Source organism: Zootoca vivipara, chromosome 10, assembly GCF_963506605.1.
Source record: "Zootoca vivipara chromosome 10, rZooViv1.1, whole genome shotgun sequence".
NCBI lineage: Eukaryota > Metazoa > Chordata > Lepidosauria > Squamata > Lacertidae > Zootoca > Zootoca vivipara.
In genome coordinates this window covers 55,286,350-55,312,057 of record NC_083285.1, presented here as the reverse complement: position 1 = coordinate 55,312,057, position 25,708 = coordinate 55,286,350, and the positions used below count along the sequence as shown (strand labels likewise).

The 25,708-nt window shown below is 42.5% G+C and overlaps 2 protein-coding genes across 3 annotated transcripts in view; one reads left to right on the top strand and one right to left on the bottom strand.

Moving 5' to 3' along the window:
• The window catches only part of CACNA2D4 (calcium voltage-gated channel auxiliary subunit alpha2delta 4), a 180,530-nt gene extending 176,704 nt beyond the window's left edge, over positions 1-3,826 (top strand). Inside the window, exon 39 of the mRNA XM_060280005.1 lies at positions 414-3,826. Within this exon, the coding sequence (XP_060135988.1) occupies positions 414-509 (96 nt within the window). The 3' untranslated portion in view covers positions 510-3,826. The remainder of the gene's footprint in view (positions 1-413) is intronic.
• Positions 2,498-25,708, bottom strand: part of ADIPOR2 (adiponectin receptor 2) — a 36,700-nt gene continuing 13,489 nt past the window's right edge. For both annotated transcript variants that reach the window (XM_035127344.2, XM_035127345.2), the window contains exons 3-8: positions 12,318-12,431; positions 11,069-11,240; positions 9,634-9,820; positions 9,017-9,204; positions 5,891-6,084; positions 2,498-5,224 (exon numbers count right to left, since the gene is read on the bottom strand). In XM_035127344.2, the coding sequence (XP_034983235.1) occupies positions 5,096-5,224; positions 5,891-6,084; positions 9,017-9,204; positions 9,634-9,820; positions 11,069-11,240; positions 12,318-12,431 (984 nt within the window). In that variant the 3' untranslated portion in view covers positions 2,498-5,095. The remainder of the gene's footprint in view (positions 5,225-5,890; positions 6,085-9,016; positions 9,205-9,633; positions 9,821-11,068; positions 11,241-12,317; positions 12,432-25,708) is intronic.

Below are 25,708 nucleotides of genomic sequence, written 5' to 3'. Positions count from 1 at the left end.
AAAATAGGCTGGGTTTTGAAATATCAGTCCATAGATTCTTCATCTCTAACCACCACAAGGCTGCCTCACTTGTTTGCCTATGTGGAGGCCCTAAAAATAGGGCAGTGTGTGCCCACCTGTCCATCATTGTGTGTTTGTTTGTTTGTTTGATGTGATGTATGCAGCAAACCTGTGCACACATTATACATATAGCCAAGTTCCTTGTCATGTGGTAGGCACTAATGAGCACGCCCATTCTGCATGGACACAATTTATCCTGCCAGCCCTATGAATTGTTATCAGAAGGTGGATTTGGCCATCCCCATTGCAAAAAAAAAGTTTCAATCATCTGGCCCAAGTTAAAATGAAGCTAGGCTTTAATTTTCGCTGCCCTTTATATTCTACTTGCTGACCACATACTTGCTGTTTTTCAGGAAAATGCCCAGGACTGTGGAGGAGCGGCTGAGATTTCTGCCTCATTAGCCCTGCTCTTCCTTCCTCTGGGAACCACAGCACTTCTCTTGCGGTGACAAGGCCCATCAAAGTCCTTATTTTGGACCAGAAAGGCAAATGCTCTATTTTGAGGACCATGCTACTTGGGCATTTAAGACAACTGCTGCATGCCAGAGCATGTGGACAATGCCACAGAGGCTCAGGAACTTCTTCGGCTCCATCCTCCCAAGGAACTTGCTAGCTGTGTTGTGTTTGGAAGTGGGGCTTCCTTTCTTCAAGGAGCTTGCAACTGAGGGTGGGGCACCTATGGCTATGAACCAAACAGGCTCACCAAGCTGTGTGATCTCACAGCTCACCCTCCCTGCCTTAGCAGTATGGAAAAGTTTACACTGGTGAGGGAAAGGCCTGGAACAGTAGATGGCATTTGCCGAATGGATGGACTTAACCTATAACTTACCCTAGCTGCAAAATGGAAACAGTCAGTACTATCTGCTAAAGAGAAGCATCTCATAATCACCTTTCTTTTAACTTAACAGACACCTGGGCAGTTCTGCAGGAGAGGCAGGAATGTCACCTTCTTAGAGAACATAATGATCATCAACAGAGATTCTTTTCTATTGTTGTCAAGGAACTGGAGAACAATATTGCCAAGCCAGGCTTTGGCAGGGATTTCTGTATCCAGCAATGAGTTCTTGCAACTCTGCCTACTGCAGACATAAGCTCTTCTAAGGCTACACAGAGAGCTTTCCTCTAAAATAGCTGATTCAGACAATGATTAGATTTATCAGCTTGATGTGAAAATAGCTCCACGTGTTCTATTTCAAGAGGCATGATGCATTATGGGGAGCGGTTGCAGGTTGAGAATTTCATCTGAAACCTTGGATAGCTACTACCAGCCAGTGTAGACAGTACTGAGCTAAAAGGAATAACGTTTCTACGGTATGTTTCTGTGTTATTAAGGCAAGCTTAAACTCTAGCCTTAGCAATATTCCTTCTGTCCATACCTCTCAAGTTCCCTCAGCTTCACAACACTGGACAATGAGTTTAGCCATAATTCCCTTGCATAGGTTACAAAATTACCAGTGTTAAACATGGCAAGGCTAAGTGTGCACATTAGCTTTGTTAGACACAATTGTTAAAAGCAGACATTTTTGGGAAGTCTACAGATGCACAGGAAATAATATGACTGTCACTTTGCAGTTCCTACTCTATCCTGCAATATTATTTTGCCAGACATGCTGATGGCTTCATGGATGCACCAGCTGTATAATACAATCTTTATTAGTTTTCAGGGAAGAAAGTAACCACTTGGAGATGTGCTAATACAATGTGAAATTTCTCTCAACTTTTGAAAGCCATTTTGCCTTATGTATGCATCTATGGGCAAAATTTTCACCACACCTGAAGTTTTTGTTTCTGGATCCCAGTAGTTTATGTGCCAGGCGTGAGCTGATGGTTGGATAGCCAAGACCTCAGAAATGGAGAAAGCAAGCATAGGAAGGAAGCCATATTACAGGACTGCTGGTATGTATTTCCTTGACACGACTAGCATTTCAATAAGCAAGTCCTACTCTCAAATCCCCAAGAGATTTGTGACAGTACAGAAGTTGTTGAACTTTTGCTTTTGTTTTTGTAATATGTGTTTGACATTTGACCTCTTTTTAAAATATGACATTTTCATTATATTTTTGTTTCATGTCTTTCTTGGTTGTCATACACAATATGCCACAGGTCATACTTGAATTATGCTGAAAATGGACCCACACTTACATTCACAAGTAAATGTGCTTAGATGTATTTACAATATTTCAGTATAGTGTAAGAGCTTCACATTGTCAAGCAGACCTTGATATATGTGCACATGGTCTGTTGAGAAAAAAGTGCAAAAAAACCCCCACAAAACATCTGGAAGGGGTAATGATTCTCTACTCTTGGTTCAAAAACATGGAAGAACAGCTTTCACCATTAAATGTAACACAAACCAATTTCTATATTTCCAGGCCTCATTCCCATCCAGTTCTTATATGATCATGAATGAGACTAAAAAGACAACACCCATCAAGCCTCCATTGCATTTGCTCTTTTTATTAGAAGTTAAGAATACAACAAGTAATGAGATCCCATTGCCTGGAGACCCCAATCTTCAAAGTCCAAGATGTGCTTTGTCGCCTCCAACAGTAAGCAATTTTTTAAAAAATAAAATACTGAACAAGGCCACTAGTTAATGGGAAAAGAAAGCTGTAATTCTGAACTATACTATACTGAAAACCTGCACACACAAAGAAAGCGAACCTCCGATTGCTGAGAGTAAGGCATTCAGGTGCCAACCTGGGAAGAAGTCTCAGCAAGCACCACGGAAAAGTGCACAGCTAAGCAGTTTTTCTTATTGGGACACAAAAAATGTCCTAAACAGATACCAAAGGGGTAGAAGTGGAGGGTGTGTTTTTGTACAGGTTGTGTGCTGTAGGACCAGGTTGTAAGAAACCCTTTCTGGGAGTGAGCATGGCATCCCCAAACTTCGGCCCTCCAGATGTTTTGGACTACAATTCCCATCATCCCTGACCACTGGTCCTGTTAGCTTGGGATCATGGGAGTTGTAGGCCAAAGCATCTGGAGGGCCGCAGTTTGGGGATGCCTGATCTAGAATGGGGAGGTGCTATTTCTGCTGCTAATACAGAAGCAGCCAGTTACCACTACTCTCTCAAAAAAAGTGCTTTTCAAGATAGGTAGATCTGAGTCCGATATGTATTAGCACTTTCCCCATCAGACAAACCATCCTTCTTCCAGATGGCTACATTTACCACTGGGAAGGTTAAATCATCACTGGCCTTCCTGTTCCATTAAAGGGGTTCAATTAATACTGTTCTGTATTTTAGTATGGGATTGAACAATCAGAAGTGTTAGGGTGCCATTCTGGCCTATCTGCATTCAGCCCATCAGGATCCTACCCAGGATATACACATCTGAAGTTGCCTACAAGCACCCATTAAGCACCTCTTGTAGGTCTAAACACTAAGGTTCTGTTTTGAGAGTGGGAGACAGAAAAGACAGAAAGACCAACCTCCTTCTAATAATCAAAAAAGCAGTTTAAAATGTGACAAATTCTATCAGCCCCCAACACTTGTAGTTAATTATACTATGGGGCAAAGGAACCGCCCCCACTGTGAGTATTCAAAAACACAAATTCTACACTGTGTCAAACATTTCTCTCCAGCTCTTAACATGCCTCACCTGCCTAGCAGGAGAAAACAGCAACTACACTTCTTGCCCGACTGAGTATTCTGCTTAGTGATAATTTGCCCTTCTCAGAATGTACGGCTACCCCACAAGCAGTTAAGCTATCTGGGGAAGTGTTTAAAGAGGCAAGCTTCTCTTGGGTACCAAGCACTCTTTTGAGGAGAGGCAAAAATGTAATATCCAAGCAGATTCTGCAAGCTGTTCTTTTTAAAGAAAGAATTTAGCCTAGTGCGCAGCGTTGTCTTATATACCAGAAGGAAGCAAGAAGGATCGGCAGTGTTACATTGCAGCCAAGTGGAGCTTGGTGGAATTTAATACCGGGCAACCTTAGTGCTACTGTAATTCAGCAGCACACAACATAATCTATAATGAATTAACAGCTAGTCTAAGGCTGCTTTTTCATATGTTTCTCCTCACTCCCTGCAGACCATCTTATCCTACTGTCTCTCAACTAGAAGGCAGATGCCTGACACTAACAATTGCACTTGGATAAAAAAGGATAGCAGGCCCAACTGAATGGTGAAACACTGACAAGAGACCCCCACCACCAAAGAGGTCGAGATACATACCATATTGTGCCTTAAGCCATCAAATCCCAACACAGCAAAAGGCTGGTGGAAAGAAAGACCACCTAAAGACTATCCACAAAATGGCAGAGATCTTAGAAGGCACGCCCTGCCAAGTGAGCAGAGCTCAGCTGCACAATGTCTCCTGCCTTTGCCTTCTGAACATACAGGGGCCCAAGCATCAGCCCGATTTAAGGTTGCCCACACTTGCTTACCCTGAACCCTCGTGTGCAGACTGAGCCTGCTGGGTCTAGCTGTCCAGTATATCCCCAAACATTAGGAAGAATCTGTAGAACCCAGATGCTGCAGGGGTTTCACCTGGCCCTCTTGCACTTAAAAGGGTTCGTGCAAACTTGAAACAGTGTGTGGTACTTGCATGTTGCAATCTATACAAAAACCCCTCCCCTCCCACACAATTTTAAAACATTTATATAAACTTTTCAATTAAACAGAATGTTAGAAATCTTATTTACATTTTTCCTCCCAAAAGAGCATCTAAAAATCAACTTACCTGAACAAGATACAAATCTTAATCAAGCTAGATTTTTAAAAAGAAAAAAAATTGCTAAGCCATCTCCCCATGACAACCCCTCGTTTTTCTACAAATAAATATGGCATTGAACAGAAGCTGATTAAGAAAGGGCTTTCTGTAGCTTAGTCTGTAGACGCCAGGAATAAATTAGGGTTTAAGAACTTCCAGGTCTTCAGAATCAATTCACTCCAATGCTTGAGGTATGAATTTCTCTTCCAAGTTTTAGTTAGAATCCCTGCGAAGCTTCCACACCACCCTGGGCCAGGTGTAGACTGGCTGCTCCAACAGTTCTGCTTTTTTGGTTACGATCCTGGACAAGCGGTCACTTTTACTGCATCTCGTCCTCTGAGCAGCCTCCGCCAACTGTGAAGCGGAACTCCTGAAGGTTTGAAACTCCATGGAAGTGCGCAAATGCACCAGCCACTACAAACACATGAAACAGCTGGTGGGAGTGGAACTATGGGAGAGAGAAAAACAGAACACCGTATCACCTTAGGTAATGGAGACTCCAATTTTCCAGAACAGTCATCACAGGAGGGCATCATAGGTGGTAGTGGCTAGTAAGTAGAGATTGTGAAGTATCAACCAGCCAAAGAAGAAGCCCTCTTGCTTCCTAGGAATCTATTGTTTGTTTCTCTGTGTGAAGAGGCTATGCAAACACCAAGAGGTGCCAATTTAAACCCACCCAGCCCCAGTCAACTTGGCATAACTGGCTAGAGGACAAGATACATGCTCCCATACACACACACACACACAAACAAACAAACAAACACAGAGCATTAACAGCGCTGTATCAGAATGGTTGTATTTTTGCAGCTGTGCACCATTCCCTCTCTTGGGAGCCAGATATGCCAAGGCAGATACAGTGCAAATATTTTTCACTCTTGTAATGTCTACCAGGAGAAGGCTGCAGTTTCACAGGGTTTTAAAGTTAGCAGTTGCACAGCAGGCTCCATTTTAGCCCAGAACTGAGCAGTAAGAGGCATCTATAGAACTGTCTTTATAGACAGACTACAGACCACTACAGACCACAGTGATCCATCACTGCAGATATGCAGTAGGGATGGCATTAATGCCTCTCACCCTCCCTATTATGTGCCTGGCATCTATTAACCATACTTACCCAGATGTCACACTTGCCCGGGAAGAACCTCTCCGGGATGCGAGCAGCGTACAGTGCAGCGCCAGTGATATATAGGCAGGCCATGAGAGCCAGCCAGCCTATCTGCCCCATTGTGGCAGCCTTGAGGAGCCCTTCCGAGATGACAAAGTGCAGGGTGGGGATGATCCCACTAAGGCCCAGAGCCAGAAACACTCCTAGGAGATAAGGGAAGTGGGACAGATTCAGCCTTGGACACAAGAGAAGCAGTGGCAGAGAGGAGGGCAAACTGCCAAAGCTCAGGAACCCAAAGCAGAGCAGGAAGACTACTTGGGTGGTTGGTTTATATGGCCACAACCCATTTGGTCAACTAGAGAGGCACTCCTGATCAATCCGGGAACACATTTTTAAAAAATAACAATTTCCATGTACTTCTAAGCATAGTGCTAAATGTCATTTTAGAAGAGGCATTCTCTCTTCTGTTGCAACCAGGAGGCATATCCTCCTTCAAGACTATGCCTGCTGCAATACGTACGGGTGTGTGTGTGTGTGCAGAAACACACACACATCACTTAAATCAGAAACTTCGGCCCTCCAGATGTTTTGGACTACAATTCCCATCATCCCTGACCACTGGTCCTCTTAGCTAGGGATCATGGGAGTTGTAGGCCAAAACATCTGGAGGGCCGCAGTTTGGGGATGCCTGACTTAAATACTAGAGATAAAGTATGCTTTTCAATTCCAAAGTCACCATTTTATTCAAGTGACTTTTATTATGCAGATCATTTAAAATTGCAATCAACCAACTATAATTTCTTTAATCAAAATTCTTTTTGTTGTAGAAAACGAAGTATACCTAATTTCATTCTCAAGTGCCCTAAAATTTACACTATACACCCACTGTGCACACCTCTAGCTTTCTAAGCATACTAGATACTGTAGCACAAGCCATGAATAAAGACTCCCTGCCAGTGGGCTGTGAGCGGCAGAAAGAAACTTTGGCCTTTGTGTCCCACTGACTGACCCCAAAAGTGCAGCACTTACATCAGTCGTGGAAGAATAAACTTCAAAGGTGTTTTGTCTGCTCCAGCCCACAGTTTGAACTGACAGTTCACAATAATTAAAACCTTCAATATTTGCAAATAGTATTCCCAGTACTAGTTTCAATTGCTATATATTTCATCTCCTGATCCTCTGTATAAATGTACAACTTCCTGGAAGGTACAGAAATACTCTAGAACAAATTCTTCAAACTTCCAGCAGGCAAATGAGACTTTCCCCCCTGAATTCATGAGTACATTCACATTCTGTGTGTGCACGCATGCACACATGGAAGAATTTCACCTCCCCTCGGATGAGTCCTTCCCATGCACTGCTACAAGAGTTACTGTTCCAAGTGTGCCTCCCAACTGGAAGGAGACAAAGTCCAGAGCAGCAATTTTTGTAGAGATTCAGCAAGTAGCACCCTCTGCACTGAAGTATCAGAAAAACCTAATCATTTCCAAAAGCAGAGATGGGGCAGAACAAAGTCTCCATCCTCCTGTAAAGATGGCATGGAATGGAAGGAAGGAAGGCTGGAGCAATGGAATAAGCATCTTGGCTAGGAGTCCTTGTCTTACCGGCCTTTTTTCCACCTGGCCTGGGAAGGCAGGGCCCTGACTGACTCCAGCTACAAAAACTGAGGCTGCTGAACAGACTGTTGGGCTGGGGGGTTGTTTGGGTGTTTTGTTTGGAGGGGTGTGTGTTGCTGTTACTGATATTAACTTTTTGTATCTTATTTTAGATTTATGTGGAAATGTTCCATTTATGATTTATGTGGAAATGTTCCATTTGGATGTGTACTTCAAGAAGTTTTATTTATTGTTGAAGATTACTTTTGCAATGTAATTATGTTTTTTTCCATGTTGTAAGCTGCCTTAAGCATGATTTAAACTGTGGAAAGGTGGCATACAAATAAAATGCTGAATGTGTGTATGTCTGTAACAGCAAACAGCTTCCCTGCAGGCAGATGTTTTTTGTCCTTAGGAGATTATTTTTCTTTCAGTTCTCTCATGGCAAAATTTGGAAACCACTGCACTAGAAGATGCATTTGGGGTTTTGATTTTGAACAATACCTTACCCTAAATTATCCTCCTGCCTGACTTTCTAGCTTCCTCGGACTTAGCCAGAATTTAGAGCCAGTATCATTATGAAAGATGGCATCCAGCTAAGCTGATGAGTCATTTTCACAAATTTCATTCATTGGATAGACTTGGCATTTACAGCCAGAATCCTTAACTTATTTCATCCAAACAAGATGTCACATAATGAGTACTACAAGTTAATCATACAAAAAAGGAGGGGCAGTGCAAATTAAAACACACATGATGCAGACACAAGGAATCTTGTGGCATCTAAATACCAACCAATTTATTATGTATCCATGAAGGGATGCCCGTTTATAAGGTGCATGAAGTACAGTGGTACCTTGGGTTAAAACACCTCAGGTTACAAACACTTCGGGTTACAGACTTCGCTAACCCGGAAGGAGCATCTCGGGTTAAGAACTTGACCTCAGGATGAGAACAGAAATTGTGTGCTGGCGGCAGCAGGAGGCCCCAATAGCTAAAGTGGTACCTCAGGTTAAGAACGGTTTCAGGTTAAGAACAGACCTCCAGAACGAATTAAGTTCGTAAAGAGGTACAACTGTACTAACTATCTACAACTAGTGGATTCTCTGTACACATAAAGAATGCAGACTGTAAACTTTTCAAGGCCTGTTTGGAGACTACCTACATTTTGTTGTATATCTGTACACAAATATACACAAATACGCCATAAGCATGACTAATGGAAGGCAACACATCATGGAAGGGGACTTTAACTCACAAAAACTTGTCTCACCATAATTCTGAATATGGGACATTAAAGAGGTTTTGTTGCAGGCAGATATGGCTACCTCTCTAGAACCTGACATTATGCAAATATGACTGGCAGATTAGGAGTGTCAAACTTTTGATCTATGAGCTTGCACACACTCAGTTCAAAGTTACATTTTTAAAAATAGCACCATGCATAAATTCAGCACTTTGTTCCAATTTGGAATAAAATTTCAGACCAAATCCCTTCATGTGGACGAAAGCATTTTTAAACTGATCCTTTGAGTCTTACCTGCTCGTACTGCTCGATACTGGGGGGTTGCAAACCTATCCCATTGGGAAACTATAATGGCTGTGATGCCCAGGACACAGATGACAATCAAGTAGATGAAGCAGGGCTGAGGGTTGCAATAGAAGGAGTAGTAGAGCCATGGGACAAAACTGCCCATAATGAGAAGGGCGATGCCAGAGTAGTCCAGTCTAAGGGAAGGGAAGAGAGGGGGAAAGTTGTTTCAGGAAGGTCACATGAAGTAGCCTGCTCACTGATTGCACAGCCTCCATAGCACCCAAGAAGTCTAACCTAGTTGCATCATTGTCTGGCTTCTGGTGCAAGACGTCTGTGGCTAATAATGTTCCTACTGTGACCACCCCTAAACAGCAACTTCCAAATATTAGCGAAGGCAGAAAAGCCTTAGGAGAAGAGCTCTGTTCTAAATTCTTTAATCTTGGCCTGCTAACCACAATGTCAGGAATATGGGCAGCCCATCAATGGCTGAAGTAGAGCTCTTAGGCAGATTCCAGTTTCTCAGCCTGGACCCAACAGCTAAGCATTTGTACACTGACAATTTTCATAGTGCTTCACATACATTTTCCGGCTCTGAAGTCACACTGAACCACTACAATACTTACTTGGAGAATAGTCTTGAGACACCTTCTGAATGGCAGTAAACTGTGTGGAAGAGCCATGAGAAACAGAGGCAGAGAATGGCTCCCAAGAAGAACACTCCAACCACGACCTTCTCTTGTACAGGTGCTACAAAGGACATGTTTGGCCGGAACATGTAAAAGATGCCCAGACACAGAAAGAACACAAAACCTAAACCAAAAAAAAATAAATGTTACAAGACCTGCCAAAGTTTGTGTGTGTGTAGCGGTAGAACCCAGAAAAAGCATCACAGCAAATTCAGTACACTTAAGAAATGTCATCTGTCACATTTCTGTAGATCAATCGACTTAACATTTGCAAATCATTGAGTGAGGTACTACATTTGCCTTGAATAGCTTTGGAAAACCCCTGGCCACATTTTGCACATCACGTTAAAATACGGTTTAGTTTGTTGTGCATGGAGTGGAACATGGTGGAATGGGTGGCCTGATACAAAGCTGGAAACAGATTCAATTTGCTGTTTGTCTGCATTATTTCTCCCAAGTATTATGAGGCATGGTGGTATAGCAAACAGAAGTTGGGCTGGCACAAATATGACCAATTGATGAACCAAAGGGCTTTAGGTTTGCTCCAACCTAAATGTTCTGCCAAGCAAAACAGTTGCTGACAATAATGTTTAAAGTATGCAAGCTTAGCTCTAGTTTTGTCCTCCCCAATGAGCCAAACAAAATATGGTCACTGCAATGCCAACTGAAGCTAATTTGAGGCCTGTTCCATCATTAGTCCCAAGAGCCAGGAAAGGTCCAGTAAGCACAGGCAATTAAGCTTATTTCAAGGGCAATGCTGCAGTGAGAAAGCCACACAGAAGTACAAAGCACACAATTTTTCTGCAGCATTGCAATTCAGATGTCCCAGGTTGAAGCCTTGGACCAAGGTCTTGACTCAGAACAGCACATGCTTACCAAAGTGTTTACATTTTCTCCCTAAAAGCTATTAATGAACAGTGTTGGAGCAGAAATCTGAATTATCTTTCTGGACAACAGGAAGAGGATTCATATAGATCTGCCAAGTCAATTTGAGCAATCCTCAAAACATTACCAGTGATGGGGTGAGGGGAGCACAACACAAACAGAAAAGGGGGGATTTGCACATCTGAGTAATTCAAACCAAGTTAGTTGGTGCTGAACAAAGAGAAGTTATTCTACTGGACAGGCATTTAGTAAGATTACTGAAGGGGAAAGTCACTGCAACCCTTTGTCCAGGATCCATCTATGCAAGTATAATTCACCCCAAACTCTTGCCCAACATATCCTGTAGAATCCTGTCAGATGTGCTCCAGGCAATCTTGTTCTTGCTATTGGATCAGCAGTAAGTTCCAAAATCTATTTCCCTTGCTTCTTAACTCAGATATTAGTTATAAAAGATCAATTCACATGACATTTACATCCAAGTCAATACCTAGTAGGTGTGTCCAGATATTGCCGGTCTCTGTGTGTATTCTGAAAATGCTTTTGAAGCAAGCCCGGAAAGAGGGCATGGGTGGGCGGTGCCCATGCAGCAGGTAATCATTGTCCTTCAGCCAGTCGGGCAAGACGTCAAAGGGGATGACGCGCCATCTGCCCTCCCACACCTAAAGGGAGTAAGGAAGGGTTGTGTTAGTCCTCCTGTGGCAGTTTCCCAAGGAAATACACATTAAATTTCAAATGGAAAAAGCAGTATAGAGAATAGTTCAGCCACTGCACTCCTCCACAAAATCCACAGCACCTTTACCACCACAAATAATTTTGAAATTAGTATGAAGTTTCAGGAAACTGAAAAACTGCTCCTTGTAGTGTAACACATGAAGGCAAAGAAAAGCCAATCCAAAGCACCCCTCTATGAAAGTTTGGGAGCATGTTTGCCATTCTAAAACATGAATCACCCAAAGCCAAATATTCTGAGACTTCAGTGATAGGTGGAAAAAAGAAAGATGGTCACAATGGAGCTTCATTAAAGTTAGGGTTCATATATTTGTAGAAATTTTGTTAATAAATCCTATATTTCCAAGGTCATCCTTCCAATTATGAAAAGATAGCAGCAAAACAAGGGAACAAATAACATTCTCTGTTCTGATTCTGACATTAGAGCCAGACACCAGCATGAACTAGTTCCCTTTAAAATTAGCCAAGGAAAGTCAAGACCAGTAATATTTACACAGCTCACAATGAATTTGTCCAGGGTGGGATTTCAATAGAAATGGCTTTTTTCACTTGGGACGGTGGACACAATGAGGCTGCTACACAAGGGAGACAAATGGTAATCTCAAAACAAAGATTTGCAAAGGCCTGAAAGAGAGTGTGTGGAAAAAGGTGACCTTGTAAATTAAAGTTCTTTGACCCAGAAACACTAGAAGCAGAGGGCATTATTCTACTTGGACTTCCACAGATGTTTCAAAAAAGAGGTTCAACAGTTGTACCATCATGTTTAATCCTACATTTCAACGTGTAATCCCTTATCGTGCTAAACTTTCTAATTCATCCAATTACTGGAAGCACAAGATCCCAACACACACAGCGGCAGCATCAGCCAAGACAACAGAACTCCTTGACGGCCACCCACTGTGACTTGGCTCTCTGTTGCCAGAAGTGCATGCACTGCTAGCCAAAGGACCCAACAGCTGTGTGAAGCACACCAGAGCATGATGGGCACTTGCTTTGCACCCTCTTACCTTACATACAAACTCTTCCATCCTCTCCATGGCATGGTGAGCTTGGAGAGGCAGCATCCCCATAAATCCTTCATCCTCATGAGCTGCATCATCGCTGCCAACATGATCAGAACTCTGAAACATAAAACAATTGTTGAAGAACAAGAAAAAACAAGTTTTGCTTTCAGTGACTTAACACAGAATTCTACTATCAAATGTGAAGCCAAATAAGCACACAAGTGTAGAATGTTCAAAAGAAACATGTTCTCTAGCTGCATACTCCAGAATTGTGTTCTCTAGCGAATGCTGTTGAGCAAAATGCAGTGGAGTTGGTGGTCTACAATTTGTGCTATGGGAGGGAAGAGAATATTAGGTATAGCTGCCACTTTGTGATGCAGTAGCAAAAAAGGCTCATGCTATTCTAGGTTGCATCAACAGAAATATAATGTCCCAATAAAGGGAAATAATAGTTCTGCTCTATTTTGCCTTTGTTAGACCACACCTGGAGTACTGTGTCCAGTTCTCGACACCACAGTTTAAGGAGGATATTGACAAGCTGAAACGTGTGCAAAGGAGGGTAACCAAGATGACAAAGGATTTGGAAACCAAGCCTGATGAGGAACAGTTGAGGGAAGTGGGTATGTTTAGCCTGGATAATAGGAGACTGAGGGGAAATGTAACAGCCATCTCCCAAGCTTGTTGTCTCCTCCGGAGGCTAGGTCCCGAACCAATAGCTTCAAGTTACAAGAAAGGAGATTCTGAATAAACATCAGGAAGAACTTTCTGATGGTAAGAGCTATGTGACAGTGAAAGAGACTCCCTTGGAAGGTGTGGACTCTCCTTCATTGGAGGTTTTTAAGCAGAGGTTGGAATGCCGTCTGTCAGAGATGCATTAGATGATATTCCTGCATTGCTGGGGGTTGGAATAGATGATCCTCTGGGTCCCTTCTAACTCTATAATTCTATGATTCTATTACTCCCTTTTAGAAAGGTGGGCAAAACTCTGCATTTGTTCATGCTTTTTTCTTTCTTTCAATGTGAAATAAGAGGCTGGTAACACAGCATGAATGCATTTTGGAGTTTGTTGCCTTTGCACAGATTCTGTCAATCACCAACCTATTTACTAGAAAAGAACTGTTAAACAAACACAATTTGTGTGCCTTTGCTTATAAGAATCCTGTTATTAGCTATAACAAAATTTTAGGAAGAATCGGTGTCAGGCAAACTTACTGTTAAACTGATTCTCTTTTTTATTGTTCTTAGCTTTCCCCCAAACATCTTACAATTGCCTAACTGTAAGATTGCACACAAAGCTGCAGTAGACTTAACTGGGCCACTGGGCCCAGTGTTGTCTACTCCAACTATCAGGGGTTCCCTAGAGTCTCAGGCAGATGCCTTTCCCAGTCTAATAATGTGACAGTCTTTAAATGGAAATGCTGGTCACTAAAAATGGAACTTTCTATAAGCAAAGCATATGAGCATAGGATAGTCCCTTTCTAACACTTAAGAGCCTCTTCAATGACCCAGGAAAGTTAGTCAATTCTCATTTGTACTTATACATTTAAGGCTGGCACAGAAAGTTCCTTTTCCAGTCATTTATGCATCTTCTGCCCATTAATGTAGTTTTACAATACTGTAGTGCAAGATCAAAGTCCAACCTATACAGAAGCACCATGCACTTTAAAGGACAGTCAAAGACCTGCATATACTAAGGTTTTTTAAGGGAGCAAATAATTTATTTCATATTGACTATCACAAATGAAAACAAATACTTAGTTATTTTCCCAATGTTATTTAATGTGGATTAGACACTTAAGCACAATTTTGCTCCCACACAGTGTTAAGAATCTTTCTTATTAAATGTTCAGAGAAAACTTTGCTAACTACACTTTCACTATAAAAACCCCTCAAGTTAATCAACATAGGAAGAGCACTACTGGATCAAACCAAAGGCTTACGTAGCCCAGAATTCCATTCTTACACTGGACTATCAGATGCTTATGAATCCTGCCAGAAGGACCCGAGTCCATTGAGAATTCAGAATCGCCAATACAAAATCCTATAATTCAAAATAATTTAATCTGAGATCATTGAAAGTACATACAAATGTGCACCAAAGGTGATCTTAGCAGGGTCTGTTCTTCCACAATAAACACCTACCTGCAACACAGCCAAGCTGACAGGTTAAAAATCAAGAGATGGGGTGGTGGAGGTAAAGAGGAAGAATAGAGAAAAGAAGCAGATCAATTCTTAGTGAGTTTACTTTCTCTCCTTCTCACCAGTTTGGCAATCTTCCCAATCTGTCAATATATTGCTTTTGGTTTTAAAAGAGATCTGGGAGAAAGCAACAGTTCAAACATATATGAAAAGGGCACAGTTCCTTCCCTTTGTTTCCTGCAAGAATGAACAGAGAAGCTACGTAAGTGACTCAAGCAGGTCTTAAGATGGTCACTGGAGTAGGTCACTAACCCAGCTTACAGGTTCTGTGCTATTCAAAGCTGCTCACACTAAAGCAGCACACCAGCATCCATACATCATCACTTACGCATGCTAGAACTCACCTCTACGTAAGGCTTTATATTGGTTAAGAGACCCACTCAAAAGTCACTAATGACCCATCAGAATGTATATGCAACTCTAGAATACTTGGCTTGGCGCACACCGTTTACTGAGAAAATTCAGAATTTAACAGCAAATACAAATATACGAACTTGAGTCCATTGTGCTACCTAAAACTGCAACCAGTTATTCTACAAAAGTTGTATGTGATAAACTGAACGGATTGCTGCCATCAAACAAAGAGGCATCTTCCTGGTTAAAATCTGCAAGGCAGTGTAGCAGAGATGAAAGAACGGGGTGTGTTTTGTTTGCCCTGTCTACAATTCCTGAGCCTTTTGCACTTCCCTGCATTCACAGCTAAGGAAGCTATTTAGGCTTGTTACTTAAACATAGATCTACTTCAAAACAGGTAAAACCCAGAAAGAGCTTTCAAAGAAAGGAGACTTCTTGTGCATTTTCAATAATGCACAAACTTTGGGACTCACTATATTAGATCCGACAACAAAAAGAGGACCTAAGCAAGCAAGCAAGCTTTCTATACTATATGGAAGCATGGTACCACATACTTCTACATGAAAACCTGCCTGAATAGCAGCTACAGCAATTCACATCATTAAAGATTCAGAGATGGTTCTTTTCCTCTACGCACTTGGATCCAGCCATCAACATTTGTTAAAACAGTAACTCCCCACAAGTGTATTAAAGCCCTTTAACACAGTTTGTAGACTGCAATGAGCTTGTCTACCAAGGATGCACCCTTTTAAAACCAAGTTTAATAAGCTATCCCTAGGTTTCAAATTCAGCAAGCAGAGTATCCCTTCCCCCCAGAGTTTTTCTAGTTTCTGAACACCTAGCCCAGGCATCCCCAAACTGCGGCCCTCCAGGTGTTTTGGCCTACAACTCCCATGATCCCTAGCTAAGAGGACCAGTGGTCAGGGATGATGGGAATTGTAGTCCAAAACATCTGGAGGGCCGAAGTTTGGGGGTGCCTGACCTAGCCCATAACCTCAGTTTTGGAGGATTTCACCTCTTCTCTACTGGCTTGTTAGTTTTTGAAATTGGACTATACCGGTCGTATTCACACATGATGCTAAGCCAAGTGGAGTTTATTTGTCTTAATCATAACATGCTCACACTTTGTGCTGGTGTACCTAGCTCAAGCTGTCCCACCTCATACCTCCTTTATTAGTGGAGAAACAGACCACTGGAAGGCTGGCTTAGTGTTGGATCTGAACCAGCACTTGTGATTTGTTTCTCTTCAAAAAAAACATAGTCAGGAAGCCTAGAACAAACACTGGCCTTAGGCTGGTTTGTTTGAAAAGTGTCAAGCCACAAGCACTACTTTGAGCATAATGTTAAGCCAGCTACTCTATAGTTTGTCTGGGGACATATTATCTGGGGACCTATTAATTTGGGGATATTTATAGTACAGAAACTCACATTGGTCTTTATGGCAATACCTAACAGACACATGCTCCTTCCTTTCAGCCACAGAAAGCAATTATTAGGCAAAAACGAGAGGTAGGTTGTTTAAGCGTACAAACAGTAAATTCAGGAACAGACAGGTCACCCATGTTCTGTTCTATTGCCCAAATACTGCATTTGCAGATAAATTATTGCAATGCAGTTCATGGGGAAGAGGGGAAGAGAAGCAAAGTGAAACATTTCAAGCCTACAACAGAGATTGCAGTATCTTGCAGCAATGTGACTCTGGAAGGAAGCTGTTCATCTAATTGATCACAAGGATATTTTGATTGGCTGCCAAATGGCTACATGGGCATGTTTGGTTCCAGGGACTCTGCAGCCTCATCACAATAGAGATGAAGTGCGCAACATGTCACTCTGCAAGCAGACCATCTGGATGCAGTTAATTGCTTATTCTGAAGTCAAATGCAGAGTATAGCCATTTTGTCTTCAGAACTGTTGTTCAAGGTCACAGTGATCTATACTGACCTTCAACTATTAAGTCTTTTAGATGCTGCAAGTTGCAGAAGATCAACTAAGTCTCACTGCTTCTTTGGAGAAAGAAACTCATGGGGAAAGGTTGGTACAAGTCAGGCAAAGTGCAACAGTTAAAAGAACACTTAGGATTTGTAGAAAAGGGTGTGTGGGTGTGTAAATGGTATTCCAGTAGTTAGTGGGCATTACCGTACCAATCAAGATAGCTTCCCCACACATGGCATGACTGAAGATACTTACCTATGGACAACTCTACTCCCATTAGTATAAAAAAAAACTGCCCATGACAACAGCCATCATGGGACTAAGCACTAACATCACTGAAAAGAACACCCTGCCTTCAGGACGAAGGCATTCAGAATTCAAACAAGATTGAAAATAATGGAAAAGATAAGGCATAATGAAAAGAATAGAGAGGGATGAAGTGAGGTTAAGAGTTGTAAGGCTATGGGAGTCCAGAAACCCCTTGTAAGAAATAGGGAATAGGAGAGAACCTGCATGACTGCAGTGTACACATAAAGGTAAAGGGACCCCTGACCATTAGGTCCAGTCGTGACCGACTCTGGGGTTGCGCGCTCATCTCGCATTATTGGCCGAGGGAGCCGGCGTGTAGCTTCCAGGTCATGTGGCCAGCATGACAAAGCCGCTTCTGGCAAACCAGAGCAGCACATGGAAACGCCGTTTACCTTCCCGCTGTAGCGGTTCCTATTTATCTACTTGCATTTTGACATGCTTTCGAACTGCTAGGTTGGCAGGAGCTGGGACCAAGCAACGGGAGCTCACCCCGTCACAGGGATTCGAACCGCCGACCTTCTGATCAGCAAGCCCTAGGCGCAGTGGTTTAACTACAGCGCCACCTGGGTCCCTTGCAGTGTACACATACTAGTTGTAAAATAAGCTAGACAGGCTCCCTCCTTGTTGCCCTTCTGCCGGCAGGTGAAGACATTGTTCCAAGAGGCTTTTGGGAACTGACTGCTTTTAATGAATGAAAGGGCTGGTACCGTGCTGTTTTTGTTGTAATTATTGGTATGGTTTTAATATATTTTATATACGTATATAGTTTTAATTCCATCAAGGTTTTCTTGTTTTATCATTATTGTTTTTTCAATGTTTTTAGCAGTTCTTATTTTTATCTGTAAGCTGCCTTGAGTCAGGAAAAAGGCAGGTTATGCAAAAATAAATAAAAGAATAAATAGTAGCTTAGTAGGCAAAGGCAGGAGCTAGACATTAAGGGGGGTAATTGTGAGACAGCATGAAGTTACAGCGCTTGTATAAGTATATCACACATTAACTGGTCTCCTTAAGTTATAAATGCAACTTAACAGAAGTCATGAAGAACATGTCTCATGAAGAAAAAAGGACAATGGATCTACTGATCAAAATACGATGTCTGCAAGATACAACAAACTCGTGAGGCAACCTAAAGGCTAACAGATTGCTTGTGGCGTAAGCTTTTTGTTGGCAGCCATGAAACTCAGCTACCCCTCTGGAATGTGTTAACAGGCATCAGAACTGTTCTCTGATCATGGGAGAGCTTATTACATATTTCAGGTTTTATTTCCCTTTTCTTCTTAAAGCCGACAAATCACAAGCTTTATGATAATTTGTGTCTGGGCTTAAACAGGAATATGAAAGAGCTCCTTCGCTGCGAAGAATTCTTTCTTCCTGCGTGTTCACACATATTTCAGGTCACAGCAAATCTGTTTCTTGCTGTTGTACAGCAATGTGTATGCATCTTATCTGGGGAATAAGTAGGGAGTTCTGACACTGGGCAGACTGAAGAACTGCACCTGCCCAAGAAAGCTTTTCCCCACCTCTTTTGTACATATGCTAATTACAAAAGCAGCTGTGCATGAGAGTGACAGGCTGCCTGGCATTTGACTTGCTAAGTAAAGCAACACTTCATGTGCAAAGGGGAAAAAATTGGGGGAGGGGGAGAGAAAACAGGCTTATGAAGCATGCTAAAGGGGAACAAGATACATAAGAAATTACACTGCTCCAGAAAACTCTGCTTTCATCACCAGTAATTATCAAAGTAACTTTGCTAGCTCCCCTTCTACCTGCTGCCAGAAAATGGAAATGTGATCTATTTGCTTGATGCAGTGTAACCTCTCTTACATTGCAGGAGTAAATGAACCAAATGCCTTCTTGTCTTTGTCCTACAATCAAACTAGGATCTCAACAAATTATGCTTTATAAAAGCAACTGATGAGCAGCGGTTAGAAACTGGGATAGGAATGCTAGGAGTCATGTGGCTCCTGGGACCTAGGTTGTGGGACTAAAACAAAATGTCTAGGTGCCTGTTTTTCCGCTGGGGGGGGGAGTTGCCATGAGAATCAGGGGGCCTGCAGGGTAGTGCAGCCGCAAAAGACATGCCTTTTGCTACTGCAGTTTCGCTGCGCTGTGCCTGGCAGACGAGCTGACTGCTGCCAGGCAGGTGGAGATGCTAAGCACCAAGTGTGGCTCCTGGACATCTCCATCCAGTCGCAAAAGATCAGTTGCCAGTCTAGACTAAGCTACACAAGCAACACCACACTACACAACTTTCTATGTTAAGTGAAAAAGTTCAGGACAGTGCATAGCAAACCTGGTAAAAATAATGACAAAAGGGTACCCACCAAACCGCCACCTGCCTGTTTTTAAGATGTATTATGTGGAAACTTAATTAAAATATTTTTTTTTAAAAAAATTCGACCTCTATAGCAGGGGTTCCCAACAAAATTTTCTCAAGGACCCCACATCGAGCTGTTATTGTGACAAGGACCCCCATTAATTTGTTTAGAGATGGTTCCTGCACTGCAGGGGGTTGGACTAGATGACCCTTGTGGTCTCTTCCAACTCTATGATTCTAACCCCAAGGCAGCTGTTTTCAAAATATTTTTGTGCACCTACAAACCTTAGATTTCAGGTAGGTAGCCGTGTTGGTCTGACGTAGTCGAAACAAAATAAAAAAAATTCCTTCCAGCAGCACCTTAAAGACCAACTAAGTTTTTTATTTTGGTATGAGCTGCTGGAAGGAATTTTTTTACTTAGATTTCAGCAAGGCAGCTCATAGCTCTCCTGTAGTGGTACAGCTCCCTGAGAATCAGATCGACATTAGTATTTATGATATCATACAGTAAATAGTTTTCATAGTTGGTGGAAATGCATGTGCAAATTAACATAAAAACACCCTGTCATAGGAGAACAGCCACAGAAGAAAATATAAACTGCCTGGTTACAAGTAAAAACACAGAATACATTTTTTAAACCTTCTTGGCGTTCAAACTTTTTCTGTACGGCTCAGGAGCAGCAATGGAAGATGGAAGAAGTGCTCACTTTGAAGGCGAACTCATCTTCTTCCATTCCCAGGAAAGTGGGGCGCTGGGCTCCCTTTTGCTCCTCCTGCCCCTTCGGGAGAGTCTCCTGCAGGGGGTCGGGAGCTACCAGGGAAGAGGAGAGTGATGCGGGGCCGGGAAGAGCTTTGCGCTCTGTCTGCTACTGGCGGGAGCTGAGGCACGCAGCTGGCGGGTGGGAGGGAGGCTGCGGAGCCGTCGCCGCGCGCGCCAGGCCGTGCATTGCAGCCTCTGCGAGGACCAAAGGCAGCCGAACCGGCACGCAGCTCCTGAAGGCCCTGGCGGGGAAGGGCGCTCCCTCGTCCCCATCATCCCCAAGGGAGCCAGGACGGAGGCGCGCGCCAGGAAATGTCATCTCGGGCGCGGCGGGGCGCGGCGCTGTATTCCTCCGCACACTCCCACGCTCCGGTTCGCTCTTCCTGCCGGCCAGCCTTCCCCTCCCTCGCCTGGGCGGAGACTTCTTTCCTGCCCCTTCTGATTGGCTGCCCCTTCTGATTGGCACTTCCTGCAGCCAATCAGTAGCCGTGCTGAACTACGCCCTCCCTGCGGACGCGGGAAGCAGCCCCAGGCAGCGCTGGGCAGCGGTGCGGACCCCTCTGGCATAGCTCGCGGACCCCTGGGGGTCCGCGGACCACCTGTTGGGAAACACTGCTCTATAGAGTAAGGTCCTGTTTATTTCTAAAATGGCTGCCTATTCCTTCAAGAGGCCAATAAATTGGCAGAACCATCATGCATTGTGTCCGCACATGATTACCTTTCAGATACTGGCCTTTAAAATTTATTTTTAAAGTTCAGAGAGAAGGAAATCCTAGAAAGTAATATTTGTTGCTATGAAGGCAGCAATAGCTCATCACTCATTGGGTAAAAGGAAACACAGAGGAGAAGCAGCAACAAGAAAAAAAATACCAAGGACATATGAAACTTGCCATTGCTGTATCCAAGATACTGAGACAATTCTAAGCATTTACCTTGCAAAACCAATTCACTAAATTAAAACAATGCAAAAGCAGGATCTAAAAGCAGAGACATTGTCCTATCATAACCAAAAAAAGTGGAAAACATGGCAATTGAGAAATTGTAGGATGTAGTATAGAGGCAGGGAAAGAAGGATTGTCTGAGCATGTTATTTAAAGAAATACAAAACCTTAATAATGTGCAAAGATGAGTAGCTGCCGTGCCTTGTCTCCTACATTTTATTATTTATTTTTTAATAAAAATGTTTATATGCCACTGTACCATAAAAATGTATCACAGCGGTTTATAGCAATATAAAAACACAAAACCAGATAGTAAAAGTACAAAGAGTTAAAAACAAGTTAAAAGCAATAGTTGAAACAAACAAACAAAGAACATAATGGCATACAGCAGGCTGACCTGCCTCTTCCACAGCAGCATGCAAAAGAAAGCAACAGGTTTCCAATGCCTTTCCTTAAGGGTGAACTCTAAATCCCTTGTTCTTAAGCATTCATGTCAGTATTTTTTATTTGGTTTCTGTTCTTTTTCCTTCCCATTTTTACTATGCTTGAGCACAGTTTTTTCACTTTCAAAGTAGGCTTACTAATGGATTCTTTCCAAAAGGTCAAACAGCTGAATTCAAGAGTCATGGAGGCCCTGGCTGCTTGACAAATGTTCCAGCTGGGTATCTGCCATGAAGAAGCCTTCCACTGACTGAAGAGTCAAGTGCTGCGCTTCATTATCCTCTGCACGGTACCAAATGCTTCAGAGCAAAGGATCCAAAATTTCACAGACACGCTTCTAGGCCACACACTGCAAGTGCACAGAGCACCACAGATGCAGGAACCTTTAGACAAAAACCACCATCAATCAAGAGCAGAGGGCTGTGGGAGCTGGGGGGGAAATGTGAAGAAAACAGCCTTTTGTTTCCTCTCTGTCATTGGAGGATTATAGAAAAAAGGGAGAGAGTCAAGTGCAGGTTTTCAGGGCTGTACATAAAAAGCCCATTCATCAGGTGATAAAAGTCACATGCATTTGATTGTGTCAGTTTAACAAAGTCACAGTGAGAACCATTTCTTTAGGAGATATCAGTGACTGAAGAGCAATAGGGAGAACAAAGACACTCCAACCATTCAAATAGCAAAGGGCAAAGGAAGATAAATGCCATGAAGGAGGCCAGGCAGCCCGGCACAGGGCAGAAAAAAGCACCAACAGCTTAAGTCTTAAGAAAACGTGAATATTCACTAGAGCAACTTTTTCCAACCTGGTGTCCTCCATACATTTAGGATTAAATTTCCCATTAGCTGCAGCCAACATGCTGACTGGACAAAACGTCCAGGGGGCACTAGGTTAGCAAAGGTTCCTCTAGAACCTTAAAACAGGAAGTCTTGCTGATTTCAAAACATATTTTAAGTAAACATGCTGAGTGTGACAGACTTCAGAATAAAAAAATTGCCAAACTATTTCTCCACAGAAAAGGAGACTTAACACGCAAATGCATTTCACAGTGCTTAGACACGCAATGTGAATAACTGACATTTCCTTTTTCAAGAGTGTCTTGTTAAGTGCCTGAACATTAACAGAAAAAATGCCAATTGTCGGAATTAACAAAAAGGTGCTGATAAAAAATTCTGATACAAGAGCTTTTCATCACCATGATGTGTGTGTGGCTTCCCCCCCCCCCCCCGACACTTCAAAGGAAACAGGTCTAACATTGTCACAACACTGTTAATACTCATAATGCTTTACGGTTAAGATTTCTGTCTTGAAGCTGGATAGGCAAGATCAATTGGGAGAATTAGAGGGCCACTTTAGACCCACCTCCCACAAGCTTGCCTTACTATCACAGACTAGCCCATTCACCTCAAGTCTCTATGGGAAGGATCAGCAGCAGCTAGCATCACTGTACATGTGCCATTTATTCTGAGTGGGGCCTGTGTTGGAGCAGCACAAAGTGATTACTGTATGCAGTGGCAGAGTGAGGAAAGGAAGCAGCACAGATACATTTTGAAGGAGGAAGGAGCAAGACAACAAAATAGCATGGGCCAGGTATAAGGCAGCTTTTGATTTGACGATCCTTCCTAAAGTGGAAAACCATCTGTAACACCTCCACCCCTCACTTCAGCTGAGGCTGAGGCTGCCTTCTAAAATCGTAGAGCCATAATCTCTTAATGGTGTATTTTTCATTTGATAATGAAGGGGGAGGGAGGAAAGAGAAATAGGATTAAGAGTGCACAATCCTATGTATTTCACTCAGTAGTAAGTTATGCTGAATTCAATGTAGCTTACTCTCATTAGTGTGCAAGATGGGAGGCGAGGGAGAGGGAAGGAGGGTCCTGAGCATTATTTTCACTTGAAAATCCTGTGACACTTCCAAGTATAGCAGATCTACATGACCGAGGTTCTGAAAATGCCTGAATAGTATTTAATAATACAGTAATGGTTCTGTTTTGAGAATGCCTGTTGGCATCATGCATAGGATTAGGTTGCAAGAATATCAAAATGAAGCACTCCTGCTTTCATTCTTTCCTTTTCTACTAGCAAGTATCAGATACGTTCCACTTAGGCTAATCAGTGTGGGGAAGATGTATCCAAGAATGGAGGGATTGTGAGAACTTCTAAAAGGTATCCTTTCTGCACTTAGAACAATATAAACAATAACAATCACTGTTACCATGTTTTATGTAGTAATTTTAGAGCTTGGTGTTAATAAAACCAAGGGCCTGCTTGGTGGCTGCTCCCAGACTTTGGAACCCTCTCCTTAGAGCAGTTAGACTGGCTCTCTCCTGGTTGTCCTTCCGCCAGCAAATGAAGACTTTCTTGTTCCAACAGGCTTTTGGGAAATGACTACGTTTAATGAAGAGCTAGCACCATGCTATTTTTATCGTAATTATTTGTATGATGTTAATAGATTTATAGATGTCTATAGTCTTAATTTTATCAGTGTTGCATTGCTTATTATAAGTTGTTTTTTCTATGTTTTAAGCAGTTCCTATTTTTATCTGTAAGCTGCCACAAGAGTCCCATCAGGGAAAAAAGCAAGGTATAAATAAATAAAGTAACACAGGTGTAAATTGTGTTACCATACAAGCAGACTACTTCAGCGTATGGTTTCATCAGAAGATGCAGCTAGTAATCAAAACTAGCTCTGTCGCCAAGCAGCCACTCCCAGTAGTGACTGGATGTGCCAAAAGAAAAAGTAGATCCCACAAACCAAAAGCTTGCCCCCCCCCATTTGAAGCATTTGTTCCTTCATGCAAGTTTGCTTTCTCTAACTACTACAGTAATTCAGTGCTTATTTCCCGTGGTCTTAGCCACTTCTTTTCTGCAGCTGCACAAAATTTATTAGTAAGGATGGGTACATCCAGTCCATTTTCACCACCAAGTGTGGCAGGAATGCAGCCAAAACATGTCACTGACCACCGTATTTAGCAGATCAATTCTGTTTATACCAGTCATATAAATCTACGCTACTACAGCTGTGTTAGTAGTATTCATTTTAGCAAGTACAAGCAACCAAGTACTATATATACTATGGCCTTAAAGTCAGTACACAAGCTTCAAAGCTCAGCAGTCTAAAGTCATCCAGATAACAGTTACCCACAGAACAGACTCTTTTAAAATAGTTCATCTGCCAGTGAACTATTTTCATTCTTAGAAGTTGCACAACAGCCTATAAAGAACCCTACATCAGCGTTTCTCAACTAGTGTGCCGCGAGACGCTGGCTGGTGTGCCGCGACGTGCGGCGACGAGAAGGGCGATTTGCATTGTCGCATGCCTGGCGGCCGCCAATTAACAGCACTGACCCGCCGGAAAGGAAGCCGGCCGGGTCACGACGCGGGGCGAGCGCAGCTCTCAACAGCCACCACCACGGAAAGGTGGTTTTAGACAAACTTAAAGAAGCTGGCTGGATGAGCTCAACCTGAAACTTGCTGAGCAAAGGATTGTGCTGGCAGAGAAATCAGCGGCTTGTGAAGCCTTATTACAGGAGATTGCAACCAACACAGCAATTGGCAAGTGTTTCTTACAGTCATAATTATATAGTCAATATAGGACGGCACAGAGTTACTTTTTTAAACTTTTTTAATGGTGGTGTGCCTCGTGATTTTTTTCATGGAACAAGTGTGCCTTGGCCCAAAAAAGGTTGAGAAACACTGCCCTACATCACAGCATTGGCATTAGACATTTTGTTAGAAACAGAACCTGAAGCCTATTACCTTTTTTCCTTTACAAAGTTTTTAGGCAATTCCACATACATGTAATATTTGTTTGTGCCAATGTATTATATCACCCAAACCTTAGCAGTGGTCCCAAACAGAACTTAAAGTCAGAGTGAACTTATGGAAGTTCTTATACTTAATGACATATCATACAAAAATGTATGTTCTCTTCCCATTTGGGGGAAGGGGGAAAAGGGGGATTTCCTGTAATGATTAGAAAGTCAATTACATTTAATTAAGCACCTTATAGACATTATGATGCTGACCGCTAAACCATCAGCCTAGCAATCGATTTAAATGATACCATTAACACTCCTGCCTGGAAGTAAACAGACCTTCTAAATCACTTGACCGAGTGTTGGAAAAACTAGGATAGGATCATTG